General features: G+C 41.0%; 1 protein-coding gene across 1 annotated transcript in view; it reads right to left on the reverse strand.

Annotated features, from left to right (window-relative positions):
* Positions 1-22,017, reverse strand: part of LOC6524532 (high affinity cGMP-specific 3',5'-cyclic phosphodiesterase 9A) — a 108,646-nt gene that overhangs the window by 40,039 nt on the left and 46,590 nt on the right. Inside the window, exon 4 of the mRNA XM_039377873.2 lies at positions 2,151-4,833. Within this exon, the coding sequence (XP_039233807.1) occupies positions 2,151-4,104 (1,954 nt within the window). The 5' untranslated portion in view covers positions 4,105-4,833. The remainder of the gene's footprint in view (positions 1-2,150; positions 4,834-22,017) is intronic.

The raw sequence follows: 22,017 nt of genomic DNA on the forward strand, positions 1-22,017 counted from the left end.
ACCCCGCCCCCGCAGTTTTGCTGCCCTTTTGGCTCTCACTTTGTGGGCGGCCTTTCTTCCTGGTTCCCCTTTTGTTGCCTTTTGATTTCGTATTGCCAAAGCCATTTAGGTTTTTGAATTTATGACCATTTTGCGTTTTGTGGCTCCTTATCAAATGCTCGGGCAATTTATGATTCCTGGCCTTTTGGCACACCCACTACTCAGTGTCTCGGTGCTTTTGATTTACGATCCGCAAATATAGGACGCCAAATTCTGAAACAGGCAAGGTGGGCCCAAATGCCAGCCAATCGTGGCATCCGAAAATCAAAGTCAAGCCATTTGTCTCATCGTGTCAGTGTTGGGCACGCAGCGAGGGTAATAAATAGTGTTGCAAAAGACAAATATGTTAAATGGACATGGAGTTACTAATGTCATCGTTGAAATGGGCCTGCCAAGGTATACGAAACTCCTAATCAGTGTTGCAAAGTCAAATAAAAAGCAACTTGACAATAAATTTCAAGTATGAAGAGATCAAAGGTATTTCTTAAGAAAAGTACAAGCTTCTTGTTACCGGCTCAAAAGATTAAAAGGAACATTTGCTGTTAAATAATTTGTAAGGAGTGGGTGGAAAAATCCTAGCAACCAATTGAACGGAAGGCAATCAACAGGCGACCACGAAGTGGGGCAAACATTGCGGCGGCCCGGCTTCAATTTAATTGAAATGTTTAAGATGCGACGGTGTGGAAAATGTCAGAAAACTCCAGCACTTGCACACACACACACATACACATACATATTCGTCGGCGAAAGCCTGCTTATAAGTATGCTAAGTGAACTGCAAGGACGAATGCCAAGCAGAAGAAATTCGATGAAAATATCAAGGAAGCAGCAGCAGAAGAAAAACCCAATGAGAGCGTGGTGTCGATACAAAGACAACTTGTAATGCCATTCAAGAAAGTTGTGATAGTTCTTGTGCACTGGAAAATATGTGTTACATAAATTAAGTGAACATCGAGTCTTTCCTGTTAAACTTTTCACTTGATGGGCTTTGAACTCTTAAATCTTTTAAAATCTATTTTAAAGTACAAATTGTGTAAATATTCAAAGGCTTCCCTAATTTCTCTGTTTCAGTGCAGCATTCTCTGTTCTTGTGGTTTTATATACTTTTTATTGTCTACTGAAGGATGCACGCTATACGTAAAGGGCGTATTGCCGTCAAAGGCCACAGGCGTTGAAGTAATCAAGTCGCCGTGGAAAGTACGGAAACTCAGTCGAAAGTTGCGACTTTTGATGAGCTATAGAAGTGCCACGATCTGTGTCCTTGCAAAAATATTTACATCACGTGCTCGTTTCGCTCTTTTACGCTGACGATTAGTTGTACGCTGTATTTATGTCAATCCATATTTTATATTTAATGCAGAACAACCATTCAAATACTAATCCACCTGCAGTCATAACATATTCATTTACGTTTTACATTGCATTTGTCTGACCTGATTCGCTGCGTCAATGCTGGCAAATGTGCAAAATGTGCAAAATGTGGAAATTGCGAATGCATTTCTGCCATTGAATTAAATATTTTACATTGCCAGCCAGCCAGCCAGCCGACCGGCCGGCCGCTTTTCACCCGCACACTTTTCCGGTTGGAAAAGCCAATGCCCCCAGTCCTAACTCCATTCCTAACTCGCATCCGTGGCATTTGTGCAGTGTTTTGAAATCATTTTTCCATTCCATTGTAGTTGGATTTAAATTTGTCCATTTGAATCCAACCCATTGTTGCATTTGCTCATGCCTCATTTGAGTCGATTACACACAACACAAGAACGAGCGTGGAGAGGAGAGTGGAGAAAGCGCAAAGCGGACCGGAAGTGGAGGTGGAGCTGGGTGAAAGTGGGTGGAAGCACTTGACCATTTGCACCATTTGTCAGCGAGGAATCGGACCATCAATTACTTGGGTCAAATGGATGGTCGTCGGTACCCAACTCCCGTAATATCATGAAACAGTTTTAAAGCCAACTTGGCTAAGTTTTAAGATCAAAATATTACTATTTCTATTGGATAAATCCCTAATATTTCTAATATATTACTATTAACTAGATATTTCAGATTTCTGTAGCTAAGGGCCAAAAATGTAAGTACATTATATGCATATATGAAAATGATCTACTCACATAGCCAATTCATGCGCTCCGTGTACTCGACCTTGCGCTTGAGGTCCTTGACCAAAGCGCGAAAGTCATCGTCGTTGAAGTGGCACTGGATGATCGTGTTGTTCAGCTGCAGGATGCTGTACTCGTTGTTCCCGTTATTGCCGTTGTTAACGTTATTCGATGCCACGATGGCATCTCGGGCACCGTTCAATGCATTCGTCTCAATATCTGTGGCACTGGCCCGCATTTTGATGCTGCCACCAATGCCACCAATTCCACCGCCAACCGTTGAACTTAGTGCCGTGCCCGCTGTGGCAGTGGCATCACCATCCACATTGCTACAGGATTTGCTGAGAATAATGGTGGCACGATTTGCTATCGAATTGGCGGCCAACAGGTGCTCACCGGCGGCGCCGCAACTGCCGCGATGGAAGGGCAGCGCCTTGCCGCAATTGTTGTTCTTCAGCGTGATGCAGTGCAGCTGATTCTGGAGAGCGGCCTGGACCGCTGAGCAATCGCTGGCACGGCGGCGTCGCGGATTATCGCTGCCATCGGGCAGGGAGGTGGGCTGCAAGTGGGTGGTGTTGGTGGTGGTGCTCGAGGTCGCCGGTTGTTCTGTTGATGGCGTTGTTGTGGCTGCCGCAACCGCTGTGGTTGCTGCAGGATTCGACATATTGTTGTTGTTCTGTATGCTGTTGCAATTGTTATTGTTGTTATTATTGTTGGTGATCCTTTGCTGCTGCTGCTGCTGCTGCTGGTGCTGCTGATGATGATGATGCCGGATCACCGTTAGGTTGCTGCGATGATCCTGCTCCTCGTAGAACTGAATGAGCAGCTCCTCGAGCAGATTGATGTTGTTGGAGCAAAAGGATTGCGAGGCGGATGCCGAAACCGAAACGGAACCGGAAACGGTGGCCGTGCCGCTGATGGTGGAACTGCTCGAGGACTTCCGGCGCACGGTGGCCGTTGTGGTGGTGGTCACTGCAATCGCCGGCGGTGGCTCCTCCTCAATGTCGCTTCTCTCTGGCTTTTCACTTGGGTGCTCTTGCTCCTCTTCGTGCTCCTCCTCGTGATGATCCCCCTGATCCCCCTGATCCGGATGCTCGTGATGCTCGTGATGATCGTGATGATCGTCCTCCAGCTCACTGCTGCGACTCCTGCTGCTGACCGCCTCTAAGCTGATGCTGCTGCTGCCGCAGACGCAATCGATGGCCGCCAGAGGACCGGCAATTGCCGCTGTTGCCGCGGCCAAGACAATCGCCCGCTGGTGCTCCTTGCCAGGATCGAAGATCGAGTGCCGCAGCAGGATCTCCTGCAGTTGGCGCCTCTGTCGGCGGGCACTGTACGGATTCACCAGCCGGAAATCGCCGTAGTATTTGGCCAGGCAGCGCACTCGTGATGCAATATAGCCGATTTTGCGCAACAATCGCTCGTCCGCCTGTTGCAGCTGCAGTTGCAAATGTTGTTGCTGCTGCTGCTGCTGCTGCTGCTGGAGATTGTTGCAGCTGCGTTGCAGCAAGGCCGCATTGCCGCTGCTGCTGCTGCCGCCACTTGGCGAAGTGCCTTCCTGGGCGGTCGTCTGGCAATCGATCTCGATATACTCACACTCCTCGCTATCCTCGCTCTCCACCGGACTGCTGTCCTCGATGTCGCTGTTGTTGCTGGCGAGTGTTGCAAGTGTGGCAAGTGTTGCTGTTGTCGCTGCCGCTGTTGTCGCCGTACCGCTGGCTATAACCGTCGTTGTTGTTGTGGTCGCATGGATATCGCTATCGGTGATGGTGGTTGTTATAATCGTCAGAGTTTCGAGTGTTTCCTCGTCGCTGCTGCTGGTTGTTGCTGTTGCTGCTGCTGCTGCTGTTGCTGCTGCGGTTGCTGCTGCAGTTTCTGCTGCAGTTGCTGCTGTAGATGTTGCTGCTGCTGCACTGCTGCTGCCGCGTCGACTGCTACTGCTGCTGCAGCCGCTGTCCTGGTACATTTATAAGCAACCCTTGCTAACCGGTTTCTTCGACTCTGTGTTTCCTTTTTTTCGGCTGCTGCTGCACTTGATTTTCCAGCGTTTTCCCCTCAGGCTTTTTCCAGCTTCTTTTAGCTTTTTCCAGCGTTTTCCCGACTTTTCTTTTCTAAACCCGGCTGTCTTAATTGTTACGGCCTGCGATTACTTTTATATTTCTTCCCTATTCGTTTTTGATTTGCTGCATAAATTAATTTTCACTTAAAGAACGGGGGTATTGCGAGAATTTTTTTGTACGCTTTTTTACGAGGCTGGCGCCGTTTTTATGACCATTGCTTTCCTTTGTTACTTGCAATTTGTTTTTTGATGTTTATGCCACGCCAGCAAAGTTATGCAAATTTCCGCCGCTCCCCCGGCGCCCTATATATCGCGTATACGTATCGCGCATACGCTCCGTATTCCGGCTGTACTCCTGACTGAAAATCAAATCAATTCAGTGGAAAAGTTGCCGCCACTCGCATTTTTTTTGGCATGTCAACCGATTCGCCTTTTGCTATTTTTTTTTGTAGAGCTCCTTTAGCCTTTTGCAGCTCGTGTTCTCCGTTGTCATTTGTGTTTTACATTTTATTGTGTTTTAATTTGCATTATTCAGCCGTTTGTCCTGTCGTCCTGCGCTTCTTCTCCTCTTCCTATTCCTCTGCCCCTTTTCCTTTCGGGCGTCACTTCCGTTTCCGTTTGTGAGCGCTGGCAAATCTGAAAGGAAAACAATAAGGGTAGGTCTATGAGTCTCCAGTTGGAATTAAGTCAAGAAATATATCTAATGGTCCGGATGAAATGTGTTTCCCATGACATTGCTAAAACTTATCGACAGATTGCGGTGCTTCTATTAGAAGAGAGAGAAGAAGAATTCGCTTAGATTAATTATCGTATTTATCTGAACTTTATCTGAACATTGTGTTGTATTCAAACAGCCCTTTAAAAAAGGCTGTTTAAAACTATTAATTTTGATCATAAAATTAGAAGTATTTGTATTTGTATTTTGTCCAATATTCGTCCGAATATGGAATGTCATACCTCTTTGAACTCGTAATTAAATTTCCAATCGAACTGTGTTTTCAGAAAAAAATAATATTTTTTGGACTTTTTTTTCCATTTTTTTTACGACAATTTTTGAGTTTTTGCCGAAAATCGTTTTTCTGGTTTTTGCGACTATAAATATCAGTATTTTGATCAGAACATTCGAAATATTGGTCCGAATATGGAATGTCATACCTCGTTGAGCTCGTAATTAAATTTCCAATCGAGCTGTGTTTTCAAAAAAAAATTCTATTTCTTTTCAATTTTTTGCAAATTTTGATGATGTTACCCCTTACAAAAAATGCGAAAATTTGGCCAAAAATTATTTTAACACAGTCGGTTAAAAAGTGATTTGGTTAATTAGTATTGGTAATTAGGAGTACAAAACTGTAATTCTTTTCGCTTTCTGACCATTTTTAGCCAAGTTATACAGAAAATACCAATCGTAAATATTGCATTTTTGCCAAAAATCGTTTTTCTGTTTTTTGCGACTATAAATATCAGTATTTTGATCAGAACATTCGAAATATTGCTCCAAGTTTGGAATGTCATACCTCGTTGAGTTCGTAATTAAATTTCCAATCGATCTGTGTTTTCAAAAAAATTTAATTTTTTTGAAATTTTTTTTTGCAAATTTTGATGATTAGATAAAATTCAAAAATTGGTCAAAAACAATTTTTCCTAAGTCCCTCAAAAATAGATTGGGATGGCTAGCAATGGTAATTAGGTGCTCAAAACAGTTGTTCTTTTAGATTTGTTAGCCTTTTTAGCCATCTTATGAATAAGAAACACAACGAATATATCGAAAATTAAGCGAAAGCCCTATACAATTTTTGAACTGTTTCTGTTTAAATTAATTGATTACTTGAATAACCGTAAATAAATTTTTGATTAAAATTGATCTAAAAGAAATAAATGAAAAGGCAATAAATGCCCCATAAGTTATTTGGAGCCACAAAAATCCTTCAAAGCTGATTGCTTCAATAAATTTGATTTGGTTCAACGACCAAATAGTAACATTGTTGTGCACTTTGATTGAATCAAATGAAAAATGCCAACGTTGTATCTGTATAATCTGTGGAAATCTGGGATCAAGGATCCGGTACTTTAGATTGGTTTTAATTAATACAAAATCAATCAGGCGAGTGGCCAAGGAAAAACCAAGCAAGAGAAAAACAAGGACCCACAAATAAACAAATGGATAAATAGGAAAGCAGCAACTGCAGCATTGGCAGCATTGGCAGCCGCACAACAATGTAAATATTTTATGAAATATTTTTACTACTGCCTCGGCACTCTTCGTTCTATTTTGTTGTGACAATCGATTGCAGTTTGCAGCCAGTGTTTGTGTGTGTGTGTGTTTGTGTGGTGAAAGTGGGTGGTTGGGTGCTGGCTGTGTTGTGGAGTGTGTGGTATGTGGTGCAAGGTGGGTGGCCACTCGACAATCCCAATAAGCAGACGTGCTCGACCGCAGAGACAAAGGCGTTGCCCACTGGCGGTCAACCTTGCGACCGATTCACTGGTTGCTGGATGGTTCAGTGGGTGTTTGCAGTGGGTGGTGCAGTGGGTGGTGCTGGATAAACAGTGGGCAATTGCACAAAGCAACGGCAGGCGGTCAGAAGCAGCAGCAGCAGCAGGAGCAGCAGGAACATCACCAACTGTCGCTAACTTTGACAATGACAGCAAATGTCAAACAGTCTTTTCCACTTGCCGCCCTCTCAAGAACCACCCACTAACCACCCACTAACCACCCACTAACCACCCACTAACCACCCATTCACCACCCACTATTTACCACCCATTCAGCATTCACCACCCACCACCCAACGCCCAACGCCCCATTAAGTGCAGTGCCGCCGCAGTACTCGCTCCTTGTGTTCAGTTCATCTGTCAATCAGTTTATCTGTCTCTTTTGTTTGTCCGGCAGCAACTCGTGTGCAACTTCCACAATGCGCCGCCGAGACAAAGGGCTGCAACATGGCAGTGCCGTTTGCCGGGACAGAGATGTCCTGGCATGAAGGCAAGAATTCCAGCAAGTACTCGACCACTAGGCCACTCGACAAGGCTTAAAAGGATTGCAAATGGCCAAGAGTGCGGATGGGACGGGACGATCCCAGTTTTTTCCCCCCATCCCCGAGACTATATTCAAAATCAGTTTGCAAATTTCTTAGAAATGTTTACTTGGGGATAGCAATGAGATTAATTGCAAATATTCTTATTCAGAGTTAAATAAATTATAAGCTGTTTGATTATTTTATCAATGTTATTTTAGAAATGAAGCAATTTATTTGCAATTAGCTTGGCAACGAAGCTATTTAGAAAATAAAACAAACAACTAAATAAATTTATGGGTATTTAAAGATAAAAAAAAGTATATAAATCTTAATCTTAAAATGAAATCTAAACCTTCTTAGTATTCCCTACCTTAAAGCACCAATTGAACTTTCTTTTATTGCCCACGCTGAACTTATAAATTAGTAATTTCTTTGGCTTGCTGAATGCCTAATTTCCACTTGTACTTTCGCTAGTTTCACACCGCAGCCTTGTTTCCTTTAAAAAAAGAAAAAGGATCTGCGACACACACACGCACACACATCTATACATAAAAACACACCGTACCCCAAAATGGATTTTTCCAAATTCCAAACGCATTGCGAACAGCTAACGTGGCGTATCCGTTCGTGCGTTTCTGGTATGCTGACGATTCCGGCACGACAGGAAGTGGAAATGGGGAAATTGGGGTGGTGTTTGGCTTGCTGGCTTCTTGGAGTTGGATGGGTGGGCCCCGTTTTTCAAGAGGCCAAGAAAACGTCGAGAACGCTTCAAAAGATTCAACTTTGTTGCATCTAATTATGGGCAATTTGATTAGGGCTCATAAATAAACAAGGTCTCACAACACATACCTATACACTTGGGTGAGAGGCAACCCCCCTTCCGCCACACACACATATACACAGCAAACACACACATACACAACTCACACACACACACACACACACACACACACACACACACATACAGAGTACCATCACACGGGCACACTCACAAGTGTCAATATGGAGCCGCAGGTGGCGCAATTGCCGACGCTGTCATGGCTGACAAAACGCAAACGCAAACATAAACCGCCGCGGCCTTGTCCCAAAACCCTCGCCAAAAAAAAAAAAAGAAAATAAAAAACACCAGCCGCCACCCATAAAAAACAAAAACCCCGCAATGGAGCCGACACCCAACTCTCTGCCCCAAAAATGTACCCAAATACCAGACCGAATCGAAGCGAAGCCAAGCGAACCGAGGCAAGACAGCCAACAACTGTTGAATGGTGGCAACAGTTTCTGGCCACCATATTTGCTGAATTTCATTTATTCACCAGCGACGGCAGGCGAAATAAAATAATTTTAATACGCCAAGGCCTTGCAGGAATTCGTTAACAGACTGATGATTAATTAAATGGATTGCATACATTAGATGCTTATGGAAAAGAAATTAAGGAAAATACAGAATATGTTTTGAGGTCTACCGCTTAAATTGTAATAATGGAAAATGCACATTTATGTTTATTAATTTCAGGCAACAAAAAAACCATATTCCAATTTGCTTTTTGTGATGAAATAAATGTGTAATTAAAAACGAATTTCTATTTAATTATTTAATATAAAATATAATTATGGCGTATCAATTTAAAACACAGAAATAAATAAATTCCCTTCAAATATTCGTCACACTTTAAAAATAAATCTATAACCGTACTGAAAGGATTTCTATTTCGCCAATTGTTTCTAGTTATACAGTTTTGCCACTCAATTTTATATTTATTTATATTTATACTCTGGTTCCGGGGCAATTACAAATTACCTCTAACCGCTCAATTGTTTTGGATCAAACATTCAAATCATACAAAAAAACGCTTATTTTCACTATTATTTCTTTGCAAATGGGCCAAATACAGTCATTAAAAAATAAACTAATTTTAATAATACAAAAGCTGTTTAATAATTTACATTGAGTTTGAGTGTGTGTGTGTGTGTGCACACTGCGTTTATGGCCAAAAATGAATTTGTTATGGGAATTTGCTGGCCATTGTGGGCCATTGTTGGCGTTGACTTATCACAATGGATGCAGCCGCTTGGTTTGGAAAATAAATAAAGTGAAAATGTGCCGCCGTCGCCGACAAATTGCGAGCACGAGTTGATGTTGTTGTTGTCCCTGTCCCTGGCCATCATGTCCTGCAGCCTGCCGTTCGTCGGTTGTCGCATCCTTTAAATGCATCAAAACGTGCTGCCTACTTTTAGGCCTTCACCCGCTGTTCCGCAAAACAATATAACAAAAAAAAAAAAAAAAAATCCTAAAAACCGGGCTGCAACAACGACAGCGACACACATTTTGCGGTTGATATGAATATCGATTCGACCCGTTAACTGTGCCAGCTTGCCGCTCCCCCTTCCCCGCCCTCTTTTTACGCCCTCCACAGGACCGACCCCTTTTTAGCCCTGGTATGTAAACTAGAACTTTGTATAAATTTATGTGCACAACAATGTTTATGTTGTTGAATAAACGAGCAGTTTTGCATGCGGCGAGCGCCAGGACCCTCTCTCCTGTGTGTGTGTGTGTTTCATTGTGAGATGGTGTATGTGTGTGTGTGTGTGTCTGTGTAATGGCAGGATGCAACATGAAAATGGCGTGTGGCTAGCAACGTTTTATTTGCTCGTTCTCTGGTCCTTTTCCCTTCTTTCTCTCTGACTCCATTTTGCCTTACACTCCTGTCCTTTGAATGTATGTGAAGTGTATGTGTATGTGTGTGGGGGACTGCACTTTAAATAGAAATATGCCACACACATACAAACACATTGGCACACTCACACACTCGTGGCCAGGCAGTGAAAACATTCAATTCCAGTGCGGAAATCGCCTAACAGCCCTAAATAATGGTTAATATCTGGGACTCTGGCTCACAAAGCAATACTTTTCCCCACTGATTATCTTTCCGTGTATTTTACCTCTTCCCCAGCAAAGCTAATTAGGCACATTCAATATTTACTATTTGGCCCATTCGCCAATTTTGCACGAAAATTACATACATGATTAGAGATGAGCTGCTGAAGTTCACTTGTCATGCGTTTACTTCGACAGCTAATAAATCAAAAAAATAATTAAAATATAAGTCATTAACAGAATCGAAATATTGTTAAGCTAGCCTTTTTCTAAAATCTATAATCAAATTCAAAAGTCAAAACTTGAAAGCAAAGCGCAGCTTTAATAGTGTGACTTCTACAAATGACTTTTGAGAGCGTTTATTTTGGCATCGCAGCAATCTGCTGGCTGGCCAGTGACCAACATGCAGACGCAATGTCTGATCCTTTGATTTAATGGAGTTCTCACACACACACACGCACTCATACACTGAAAAAGAAGAGGATAGAGATATGGAGCCACATACTTGCGAGCGTTCAATCAAACTAACCGCAAACAAGCCTAGAGATATGAAACAGGACGAAAGGACGAAAGAGCGGAAAACCAAGCCAACGAAGCGTACGAAAATAAACAAAAGCGTGGGAAGTCTGAGGATTTTTGAGCGGGTGCGAGAGCGAAACACCATGAGTGAGAGAGATAGCACGTGGTGTTGGGTTATGGCCGCCAGGACACCTCACACACTCACACACACACACGCACGCAGCAAGAACTTACTTAAGCGAGTGATTTTCAGATTTTCCGCTTGGGCTTGTGCGCCGTATGTGTGTGTGTGAGTGTGTGTCCCAAAGTGCTTTGGTGTGCGTGAAGGGCCATTGTGATTTTAATTTTCATGGCCCGTCAATAAAACATTGATCGCGCCATCAAAAATTACAAGCAAATTGCTGTAAAAGCCTCGTAACCTAGTATTCAACGCACATTATTGATTATATTCTTGTTCGAGTTCAGTTAGTTCAGATAACCAATAATTTGGCTTAAATATTAGCTCAATATTTGCTTAAAAAATCAAGTCTATGACTTTTTCAATTAAGAGCTAACTCAAAATGTTTAATTTGTTGGATTTTTCCATTACAGTTCAACGGATCTTCAAGTACTTTTACTGCTCTTAAGCATTTGTATTGCAAATCAGCTCTGGGCATTTGTTCCTTATTTGTATTCATATTCAGCGCGTGCCTGTGTGTAAGTGTGTGTGTGTGTGTAAGGGTCCTCTGTGTGTGTGTGTGTGTGTGTTGGTTACCTTGGTGCTAGTTTGGAATCATTCATCATTCCCGGACAACATAGTTGTAAATAATGTTACCCACAAGGATTCCTCTTGGCGATTATTATGGCGATAAATCAAAGGCAACCTCCTCCGCATTTTCCTGCTCACCTTCCTTCGGATTTCCTTCTTTATCTTACTCCCCATAACCTTCCACTTATACCTTATTCCTTCTCTTTTATTAGTTCTTTCCCCCATCAGTTTCTGTGACAATATTCCTCACCTATGGCCAACGCGTTTTGTTTGTTTTTGGGCGGAGGACAGATGCCAGTCCATGGATGGTAATATGCAAATTGCTGTGGTCCAGCTTTTGCGGGCTGAATAACTGAATGACCGACTGGCTGACTGACTGACTGAAAGACTGACTGAATGACGAACTGGCTGAAAGACTGAGGCACTGATGCCAGGACGATTGCCATTGCTATTAAGCTGGCCAAGTTGATGGCATGTGCACAGCCCTCTGTGGGCCAATCTATAAATAAAGTTTGCAAGCAACAAGAGCGCGTTGGAAAATTTCAATCTACATCCGCCACCAATATGTAAATGCGGGGTTTTCTATGTGCGAGTGGGATATGTACACCGAAAAAACTAAAGACAACATTTGTGCATAACAGGAAGACAACAAATGCTCCCCTCCGCCAACTTGTAACTATTTTGTAGCAATGCAAATGTCATCAAGTGGAATTCCCAATTATGGCGATTGGCCATCACTGACATTTATCTTTCATTTCAGATTCAGGCATTAAACAATCCTAATTAACAACTACGAAATCACAGTTAGCTGAAAAGTTTTAATTTCGTAGATTCTAACTAACTAACTAAAATATATTTGCGGGGATTTTAATGAGCATTTGCGTGTTAAAAGGTTCTATCTAAAGTTCACTATGTGTAAAATAATTAGTAACAACAGTTTTTCCGCAAGCTAGAATCCCCGTGATTCGATGAAAGTTAAATGCTCATTCAATATTGAATGCATATGTGAGTAATTCAAGTAAATCTTCTCGCATACTTTCAATTAAATAAAAGCAGTATTAATCAAACGGACCCCGAGGGGTGTGAAGCAAAAAAAAAAAAGGATATTGAAGGGGGATGTCGGTGGGACAGGCAAGACAGATGGCCGGAGATGACAGGTAAGCAGTTTGCGTTTGTTTGCCGGCACACACGTACACGTGTGCAAATAACAATAATCAGGACACACGCACACACTCGCACAATCGCACACTGTCAACGGACAAAACAAATGATGATAACTGTGAGTCAAATGAAATGTCCACGAGCCGAGAAAAACTACAAAACAAAAACAAAAAAAAACAGCAAAAACGAACCAAAATGAGGCAAAAAAAAAACATAAAATAACAGCAAGGCATCGAGCAGCCAGAAAATAACGACAATATTTGTCAAGCCCACTTGCACACACACACACACACACTCACATAGCTGAATAAGAGTGCGACAAACCGATAAAAAAAATTGTGGCGAAAACCGGATACGGAAATGGAACCCAATCCTGAATCGAATACCCCGTCGATTGTTGTGAAACTGTTAAGATGCAGGCGAAAGTGCACTGAGCGAAATGTAAGCACACCGAAACGATGATTTTCAGTTACATGTACACGATTTGCTAGCTTTTGCAATGAATAACTCATCTAAAATCATATTTTCATATCAGCAGGATCTCAAATATGTTTTTTTTTTTTTATTTCATCTTTTTTTTTTTACAAAATGCAATTTATTGGATCGAACAAAAGTCAGAAATTGGGAAAAAGGCAAGTGGAAGTGGGAGTGAGGAAACCGAGCCTGCGGATGGGGTTAAAAACATATTTGCAAAGGACGTTGGTCGGACGTTGTAACCGCCGAGCAAACAGTGGGCCTAATCAAAAGTCACAAACACAGTAAAATACACACACTAACGCACACACGCACAGAATCACACACACACACGCAGAGGCTAAGGGAAAGCAGACACAGACGCAGCAGACACACAACGTCTTGGCCAGAAACCAAGTCAAGTCAACAAAAAGCAAACTATTTGTTTGCCAGCCTGCGAGTGCTTGGTTGTGTGCGTGTGTGTGTGTGTGTGTGTGTGTGCTTTTCAACCAACCAGTGCCACCCGGAGCCACCAGCAACCACCCACTTTGCCTCCCATTTTCCGCCCAATTTTCCCTGTCAGCCAATTTGACAGTTAGCAGTTACAACATAGTTACATCCATCCACGCACACATGCACAGTGCTGTGCACATACTTACACACGTGGGTGCGTGTGTGTTAGTGAAATTTGCTTGCAATTTAAATTATTGTGTAGGCCATAATGCAAGGCATTGTTATGGGATCTCGGATCAGATCGAATATAGTTGGTCCACCATCGAACCCATTGTCCGCAAAGACAATGGTATTGTTAATATCGGGCTTACATTGGTAATCGCTCAAACCCAATTATGAGTCTCTACAGGTGCGTAAGTAATCTCTCGTCTCTTGCTTATGGAAAATGGATTTCGGAAGGTAAGAAGATTTTAATTTCCAGTGTCCCAACATATAAATTTCTGATATTTTAAATTCGTAATATAACAAGATTTTTGTTTCGCCATAATAAAGTTAATTGCAGAATATTTCTTGGAATCAAACATGAATGGAAAAAAAACATGCTGGATACCCACCAATAAATTTGAAATTTGAAAAGCACTTCTTGATTATGCAACACGGCCCCACGCGCAAAAAAAAGCCAAAAATGAATTTCCATTGAAATCGTTCAGGTGTAAAAAAGAACAAATTTTGTTATTTTTTGTGCGGCAGGCGCGCAAACAAAGAACGAAAAAAAAAAGCAAAAAACAAGCAAGCAGAAGCAATGATTCATTCAAAAGAGATTGAAACGGGGCCTGAGCTCGATGGACAGACAAAATGTGTGTGTGGGCTGGGGAATATGGCAATAAATAATAATATTTCTTTTTTTTTTTATCAATTTGTCAGGCGGAGGAAGTTTCGTCGCCCACAAGGAACAGACCCACATCTATACGCACTAGCCCACACATATGCGCATGCACGCACGCACGCACACACAGACACACACACACCAACGCACGCAGGCAGGACATACAGGACACATGCAGTTGACAGTTAATGGTCTAATGAAATGTCTTTCGGTTATCGCAGCTGTTTACCTGGCTGACCGAATCAGGGCTTTCAGACACGTTAAGCTGCCAGCTAAGTCCCAAACAATGTCCTTGCTATATGTCCTTTCCATAGAGCCTCCTTTCTGCCCACCTTGCCGTCCCCTGCAGTTTGTGCAACCCCAATTAATTGCCGCATTGGTGTGTGTGCGTGCACTGGCACTCTGAACGAAAGTCACCAAAAGCGTTCCCCTTCCGAAAAGCGGCTTAGCACAAGGATAACTAGAAACTAAAAGTGAGTGCATTCCAAATTCATCCCGAAATACAATGATTTTTAAAAATATATGATAATTTAAGATTAGTTTTATTTCTATTATCTTAAATAAAGAGATCGTGAGTTAAATTGATTGGCTTTCTAGACTTCAAGACTTGTACAGGATAAACTTACAGATCAGTTTAAAGAATGGACTTGAATCCTTTTTCGCTCTGTGTTCGTTTGTGCAAGTGTGCCAGTGACTGAGTGCAGGACTCCACGAGTCACACACGTACACATATCCATGTCAGGGTGCATTTCGCAGGACTATTTACAACTACAGCAGCAAGATGTGACAGCTGCAGCTGCAGCTGCGGCAGGACATCGGAACTCAAGTTGTGGCACTTGCAGATGATAACCGGCAATTGCGGTGGATAACTGGGATAATCGTACCGCTGGCACAAAATGCAACGGACGAGGACGAAATCCTGCACTAGATCAATAATAGTCCTTGCATTTAATTTAAGCCCGCTCAACGACATTTCCAATTAAAATGCTTTATGGGCGAATGAAGTTGCATTTCGTTTGGCGCTATTTGTTTAATCTACCCATAAATATGATAAGAGCGAACGGGAAATGGTATAAAAATGGCAATGAAAAATCAATATCAATATGCCAGCCACTTGCAGGCGAAAAATGCAAAAATTGTTGAATTGGCGAACGACGTAACACCTTGTGTATATATTTGCACAATTCACAAAATGGGGAAAGCCAATTAAATTGGCCAAGAGCTGTGACGAAGACAAGAACAAATTTGCATAACTGATTAAAAACTTTCCCCCATTTCACCGAGCCAAAGGTGAAAGCGGTGTGGAAAAGTCAAAGTGTGAACATAAATCCATAGCCCAACTTGAAGCACTTTGCCAAGGGACTAACTCAAACTGAAATTCAATTATTAATTTAACTTTTCATTGAATTTTCCTGGGCCATCCCCCTCTTGCTCCCCTCGCTCCGCTTCTCACCACCTTTCTGGCCATTGTTCAATCTATCAATCTAAGCCTTTAGCAAACTAAAAGGGGGCTAACTCACTCATTATTAATTTGCAGCTGAACTTCCCTCTGACTCGATTATAATCTAAGGTCATGCTACGGAGAAAAGTTTCTCCTGAGAAAATTGCATTCATATATATTTTCATTTATTTTATGTTTTGCCAAGACTTTGAATATATTTAATATTTTATTTAAATAAATTAAATCCTATTACAAATACTATAACAAGGATTACAAAAAGGGATGTACATATATTAAAGAGATTTTTTAAAATCGTTTAATTTTCAATACCATGCCATCAATTTATCAAGGATTTTCTTGCGTAATCCTCATACTTTTTTCATAATCTCAAACGGCATTGTCAGTGATGAACTTTAGCGCCTTTTGAAAGGCGCAAAACCCAACAGTCAAAGGGAGGAATGTAGTGCGCTTTAGCTTATTAAAAATCAAATTCTCTGGCAGTGATTGAATTGCCCGACAATTGAGAAAGAGCTCTGGAAGGAAGTCCGGCTGAAATCCTCTTAGTGGGCAATCCAGCTACGCAAAATGCAGTAAAATCGATTAATGCCATAGAGCAAAGCAGCTCGGAAATCACAATATACCGCACCATCGACCATCGACCATCGACCATCGACTGGAAACACCGATCCACTACCAGGAAAAGGAACACCATCGTCATCGTCATCATCGGAGGGCGACTTCCTGGCTGTCTTCGGCTTGTGGTAATCCAAAACCAAATCCCCGCTAAAAAATGCATTGTTCGCTATTAGCGGAAATAATCGGAGGCGAACTGGCTGTGCGTATAAACGTATAAGGGCATTATGGTATATGGCTGGCGCCCAAGGCTGCTAACCACTAAGCTTCGCCCTTTTGGCCCACTTCCTTGGCGATGGGGCCATCTAAAAATGTCGGATTAATGTAAAGTATGGCCAAGAAAGGTTGGCTCGCAAATGGCATTTAGCATTTAAGCAAATTCAGTGATAAGTCGTTGCGATGCACAATGTATGTACAATTGACCAAAAATTTGGCTTATTCCCACACTCACTGCAAGTGGGACAGAAATGGTTTGTGAAAATGTAACAACATATTTGAATATTTTACAAAGTAAATATTACAACTCATGCAACTGAAATGGCTCTGTGGAATTATCATAACACATCCTGCGAACTGCAAAGTTTCCTTTGGCGTATATGAAATTCTGCTCGGTATCTGAGATCTGTGGTAAATCGATAGAGAGATTAAATGTCTGTATGCCGCCCAAGCACTTGACGGATTCATTGCCCGCTCGTGTCAGCCACTTCTACTTGTCCTTGTACGCGTAGTTGTAGCTGTAGTTGTAGTCGCAGTCGTACTTGTCCTGTCGCCTCCAAGGACCCGGGAGGAAGGGAGACGGGGAGAAAGGGCGACAGGGAAAGAGTGGGAGAGAATCAGAGACAGCAAGTGAAGGAGTCCATGACTCAATCCTGCTGTCGACGGCTGTGGCGATGTTTAAACAGAAAGCAGTTAAAAGCACTAAGCATTGTGGCCAAAATGCACTGGAAAAAATCCGTATAATTTTACCAACTTAAATAGAAAACTTAAAAAGCGGATTGATATATTCAACTACTTTTTTCTCTCCGTGTATAGGGATAATGGGGGATAGACGAGGCAAATGAAGGCGGATGAGGAGGCGCATAACGAGGCAGGAGATGAACAGCAGTTGCAGCCATAAAAAGGCAACCCGCCATGTTGTAACAGTTGTAAGTTGACAATGACAACGACAGAGATGGCAATAGCCGGCCAGAGAGAGAGAGAGAGAGAGAGAGAGAGAGAGAGACGGCAGCGCGGAACCAGAAAGAGATGGCTGCAAAGAAAGCGACGTAGACGGAGCACGCACAACAACAGCAACAACAACACGAGTAATAATAACAGCAGCAGTGAGTGCAAAATGTAATTGAATTTCTGTTGACAGATTTTAACGCACAATACCCTGCAGCGACAGTGCCGCAAAGGGCGATGAAATAAAACACCCAGACCAAAACAGAAATTGAAATAAAAAGTACTAAAAACGGAGATGATAAGCGGTAAACGAAGAGGTTACGAAAACCGAAAACTGAAAACCGAAAAACTGAAAAGCGCAAGAGCGTGAAAATTACACGGAGAAAACGAAACAGAAATTGAAACAACATGTGCACGAAATTCAATATAGATCCCTAATACCATCGATTTGGTCAACAACAGAAACAATAAAAACACGCTTTATTCTACCTTGTTTGCCGCCAATAAATATTGCATATAGCCAGATTCCAGCTGCTGATTGCCAGTTTTCGCTGTTCATTCAATTATGGATGACAAAAGAATCGACAAAGGAGTACAAATAGCTACGGTACTATGGGGTTTAACCATATTAAGTGATTTTTAGTGGTGGCGTTAAATTGATTGGATTGTGTTTAAACAAAATTAAAAAATAAAAGGGTAGGAGGATAAATTAATTAAACATAAAATGTGGTTTTGGAAATACCAACCAAATTAAGTTATTTGATTAAGCGGTTTTCTGCTACGCATTTTTAAACTAATTTATGCAGATAGCATAGTATAACAAATAATTTAATTATTGCATACTAACGAATATCCTTTGTTTTAAACCAACAATTAAAAACCAATTGGTAGCAATATTGAAAACCGACTGAGTTAAAAATTAAAGTAGATGGATATTTTAGTGCATCCAACAACAACATGAATATAAACAAATTCTTGAGGCAGGTATAAGTAAGCACTGAAATCTGTAACATTTTCAGCAATTACAACTTAAAAACTGCAGTATTTTTAAATGTTTTCCCTGGCACTTGTCGTGTAGTTTCGAGACAAACTTTGACAACAGTCGCGGATATGTTGGGGATATGGAAATGACAAAAGTTTTCAGTGGTAGGCAGGGCGGCTTTTCACTTCCGTCTCGTTTTTCTACCCCGATTTTCCTCCCGAAACAACATACAGTCGCTAAAAGTTATGCAATTCAATTATGTCCTTTTGATTGTTTTACAGTTTTTCAGTTCGACAAGAAACCGAAAGTTAAATGAAATGAATACTTTGCTTCTTTTACCATCCTCCATTTAACTTGATGTGACTCACACACACACACACACACACACTTGTGCGGTGGAAAAACGATTTTCCATGTACCCATGCAACCCAGCAACACAAGTTTTTATGTTGTCCTGTAATAACAGACATGGGAACTGGTTGACTGACTGACTGACTGGCTGGCTGGCTGGCTGGCTTGATTGACTGATTGATGAACTGACTAACTGAGCCACAGGCAAATTGCGAAAACACTCTTAATGTGCTTACATGGAAAATCAATTCGCTGCGAGACGTCAAGAGCCCCCCAAAAAAAAAAAGCAAAAAAAAAGGGAGAGAAGCGATAAAGCAAGCTACACTAGCAGCACTAAAAGTTATAGTAAAATCAGCTCATAAAGTACTTCTAGTTGCAGTACAAATAGCCACATATTCTAAAGTAATAAAATAAGTTCCAATTTATTAAAGAAACCATTTTCGCAAAGTCTTAGTATTAATGCAAGCAAAGTGTTTGCCACAGAAATAACCTATTTTATGTTTTGTAAATGTCGCACTACATATACATTTTCAAATTATATTAAATACTACTACTTGAATACAATATTTTTCTAAGTGCACTCCCACTTTCAGGTCCTTGAAAAAATGTCTGGTTTACTTTAAGGTCTGCTTGCAATAGATGGTGAAAACTCAACGCAGCTGGAGACTTCAACCGATTCGCCTTCAACTTCCTTTCGGTGGGAAAACCGCAACTTTAAAGGCGAAAGGGAACGGAAAATTGCTGGGGGGCAAACGGGAAAAACTCAGCTGGATGCAAACGACAAGCCACTTTGACCCAAAGGAGCCGCAAATGTGCGTGATGTGTGCCATAAATGTGTCACCATCAACAGCGGGTTGTCAGTTAAAATTAACGCAATAGCGAAACTAGAGTGAAAATCCACACATTTCAACAACTGATTTTATTTTTATACTATATATATTTTGATTTGCAAAATATACAAAAAATGCATCAAGCACGTTGAAGTGAAGCTGTATATTCGATATTTTTTCGTAGAATTTCCATTATTTGCATGGCATTACCATTCTCAATTCTCAGCTCATTGCATTACACATTTCAATGATTGCATTGCAATGTGATTTTAAATTTGATTTTTTAATAATGTTAATGGGAAAATATATATTTCCACTTTATATCAGATGGATTTCGAATATAAGTAGTTGTCAATAATGATTAACAGGTAACATTGAATTATTAAAAAAAAAATGTGCGTGGTAGCGTAGCATAATTTATGTAAATGGAAAATGAGATTTGATTAAGGTGGTCATAAACCAATAACATAGGATACACTTTTGATAAAATAGGAGGATTTTTATTATATTAAATAAAATAAATATTAAGCGTAACTTCAACGTGGCTGACAATTACCACTGAGAAATGTTTTTTATTGTTGGACACGCACACTTTAAGCATATGGTAATCGGAATACCAAGGATATGTAAATAACATTATGGCTTCCAGTCCATCTGGCTATGGTGGTGAATTTCTTGCTTGAAAATTCTATAGATAAAAGCTGGAAAAGCAAAAGGAAAACCTTGTCAAAAGGGTGGGAAAACTAAGTTGTTGGCAGTGGAGTCCAAGGACTTTCTCCAACCTCTCCATGTGCGTCTATGAGTGTGTGTGTGTGTGTGTTTTTGGTACTTTGGTACTTGAGTAAGGTCAGTTTAAGCGTCTGGGGAAATGGTTATTCTTATTGCATACTTTGGCAACAATGTCCATCTTGCGAGGATGTGTGTATTATGCAAGGATACGAGCGGACTACTGAATAAAAACCCCCATATCAGTTGGCTCGTCTAGTGCTCAAAGATAATCCGAAATCATACTGAAATTTGTATTCATTTTAAACGCAACCAAGCAGTTTTAGTAGGATATTAACTCGTCCAAATGAAAGGCGTTTAGCCATTATTAATGTGGATAATAAATTGGTAAATTGTATGCTACATTACGTTTCCTGTTTAACCCGCAATTAGTTCAACGATAATCGCTGAAATGAAAACTATTCTTGGTTAGCAGCATAAAATGGGGCAATATTGTTTCGAGTAGAAAAGCTTCAGCTATTGTGCGTAAAAGTTTTGCTGGATTCTTTGCAGCTTAAAAAACCAAGAGAGGCTAACAACAATTGAGCCAGTTTCCATGCTTTTTTCGAATGCCACAAAACATTCTTGCCCGCCTTTTGCCCTTTTTATAGGGGCAATTAAAATTCGCTTACTTGCTGAAGATTCGCGAGCTGAATACATATAAATGAAATCAAGTGGAGAATAAAATATGTACAACACAAGCGTTTAAATACACATTTCGCTTGGCTAATAATAAAGGAATTTTCTGTGCTCTCTTATTAAATTCTGTCCTTCGTTTTCTCTTGGATAAACGAGGCATTTAAAATCTCTGTTTGCTCATGGCGAATGTGATACCTTTTGTCAAGGAAACCAAACGGAGCATTTCATTTGACAGCAAGTGAATTTTTGTAAATTTACTGGGATTTTTGGATTCATTTCCAAATGCACAGAGTTCTCCCCATTGATAATCTTTGGTCGGCGTATTACTTTGTGAAATTTCTGGCAGATTTTTACCTCTATACAATTCCAATTTCATGAGCGTGTGCGTGTGCGTATATGTTTGTGTGGGAGTAGCATTTATAAGCCACAAAAGAAATAAAAAGGACGAAAGCCTTAAGACCGTTTCAAGTTGCTGAATGTGTGCTTCCCTTTTCTGTTTTTTTTTTTTGTTGGCCTGACTTTTGTGTATGTCCGTTTGAATTAATATTACAATGTCCTTAAGGTTTATTTGGCTTGATATTCCTTTTTATCTTTATATTTGCTGCTTCGCCTTTGACGGTTTCTGATTCTGATTCTAATGCTGATTCCGATTCCGATTTCTTTTCGCTTTTGGCTGTTTGATATTTATGCTTTCCTGGCTTCTTGGCTCGCATTGTTGTTTTATTCCTTGGCATATTAAAAATTCATACAAATGTAAAACGAAAATCCTCAAGACAATCATAAAAAAAAAACAGCAGAGGCAAGCGGACCCGGTAAAGGGTTTCCTTCATTTTTTTTTCGTATGGCTTTGCCTCAGTGGGAGTCGCAAAAACGCTTGCAAATAAAAATGAAATATAATTTCAGGTC

The sequence above is a fragment of the Drosophila yakuba genome, chromosome X, assembly GCF_016746365.2.
Source record: "Drosophila yakuba strain Tai18E2 chromosome X, Prin_Dyak_Tai18E2_2.1, whole genome shotgun sequence".
Lineage (NCBI taxonomy): Eukaryota > Metazoa > Arthropoda > Insecta > Diptera > Drosophilidae > Drosophila > Drosophila yakuba.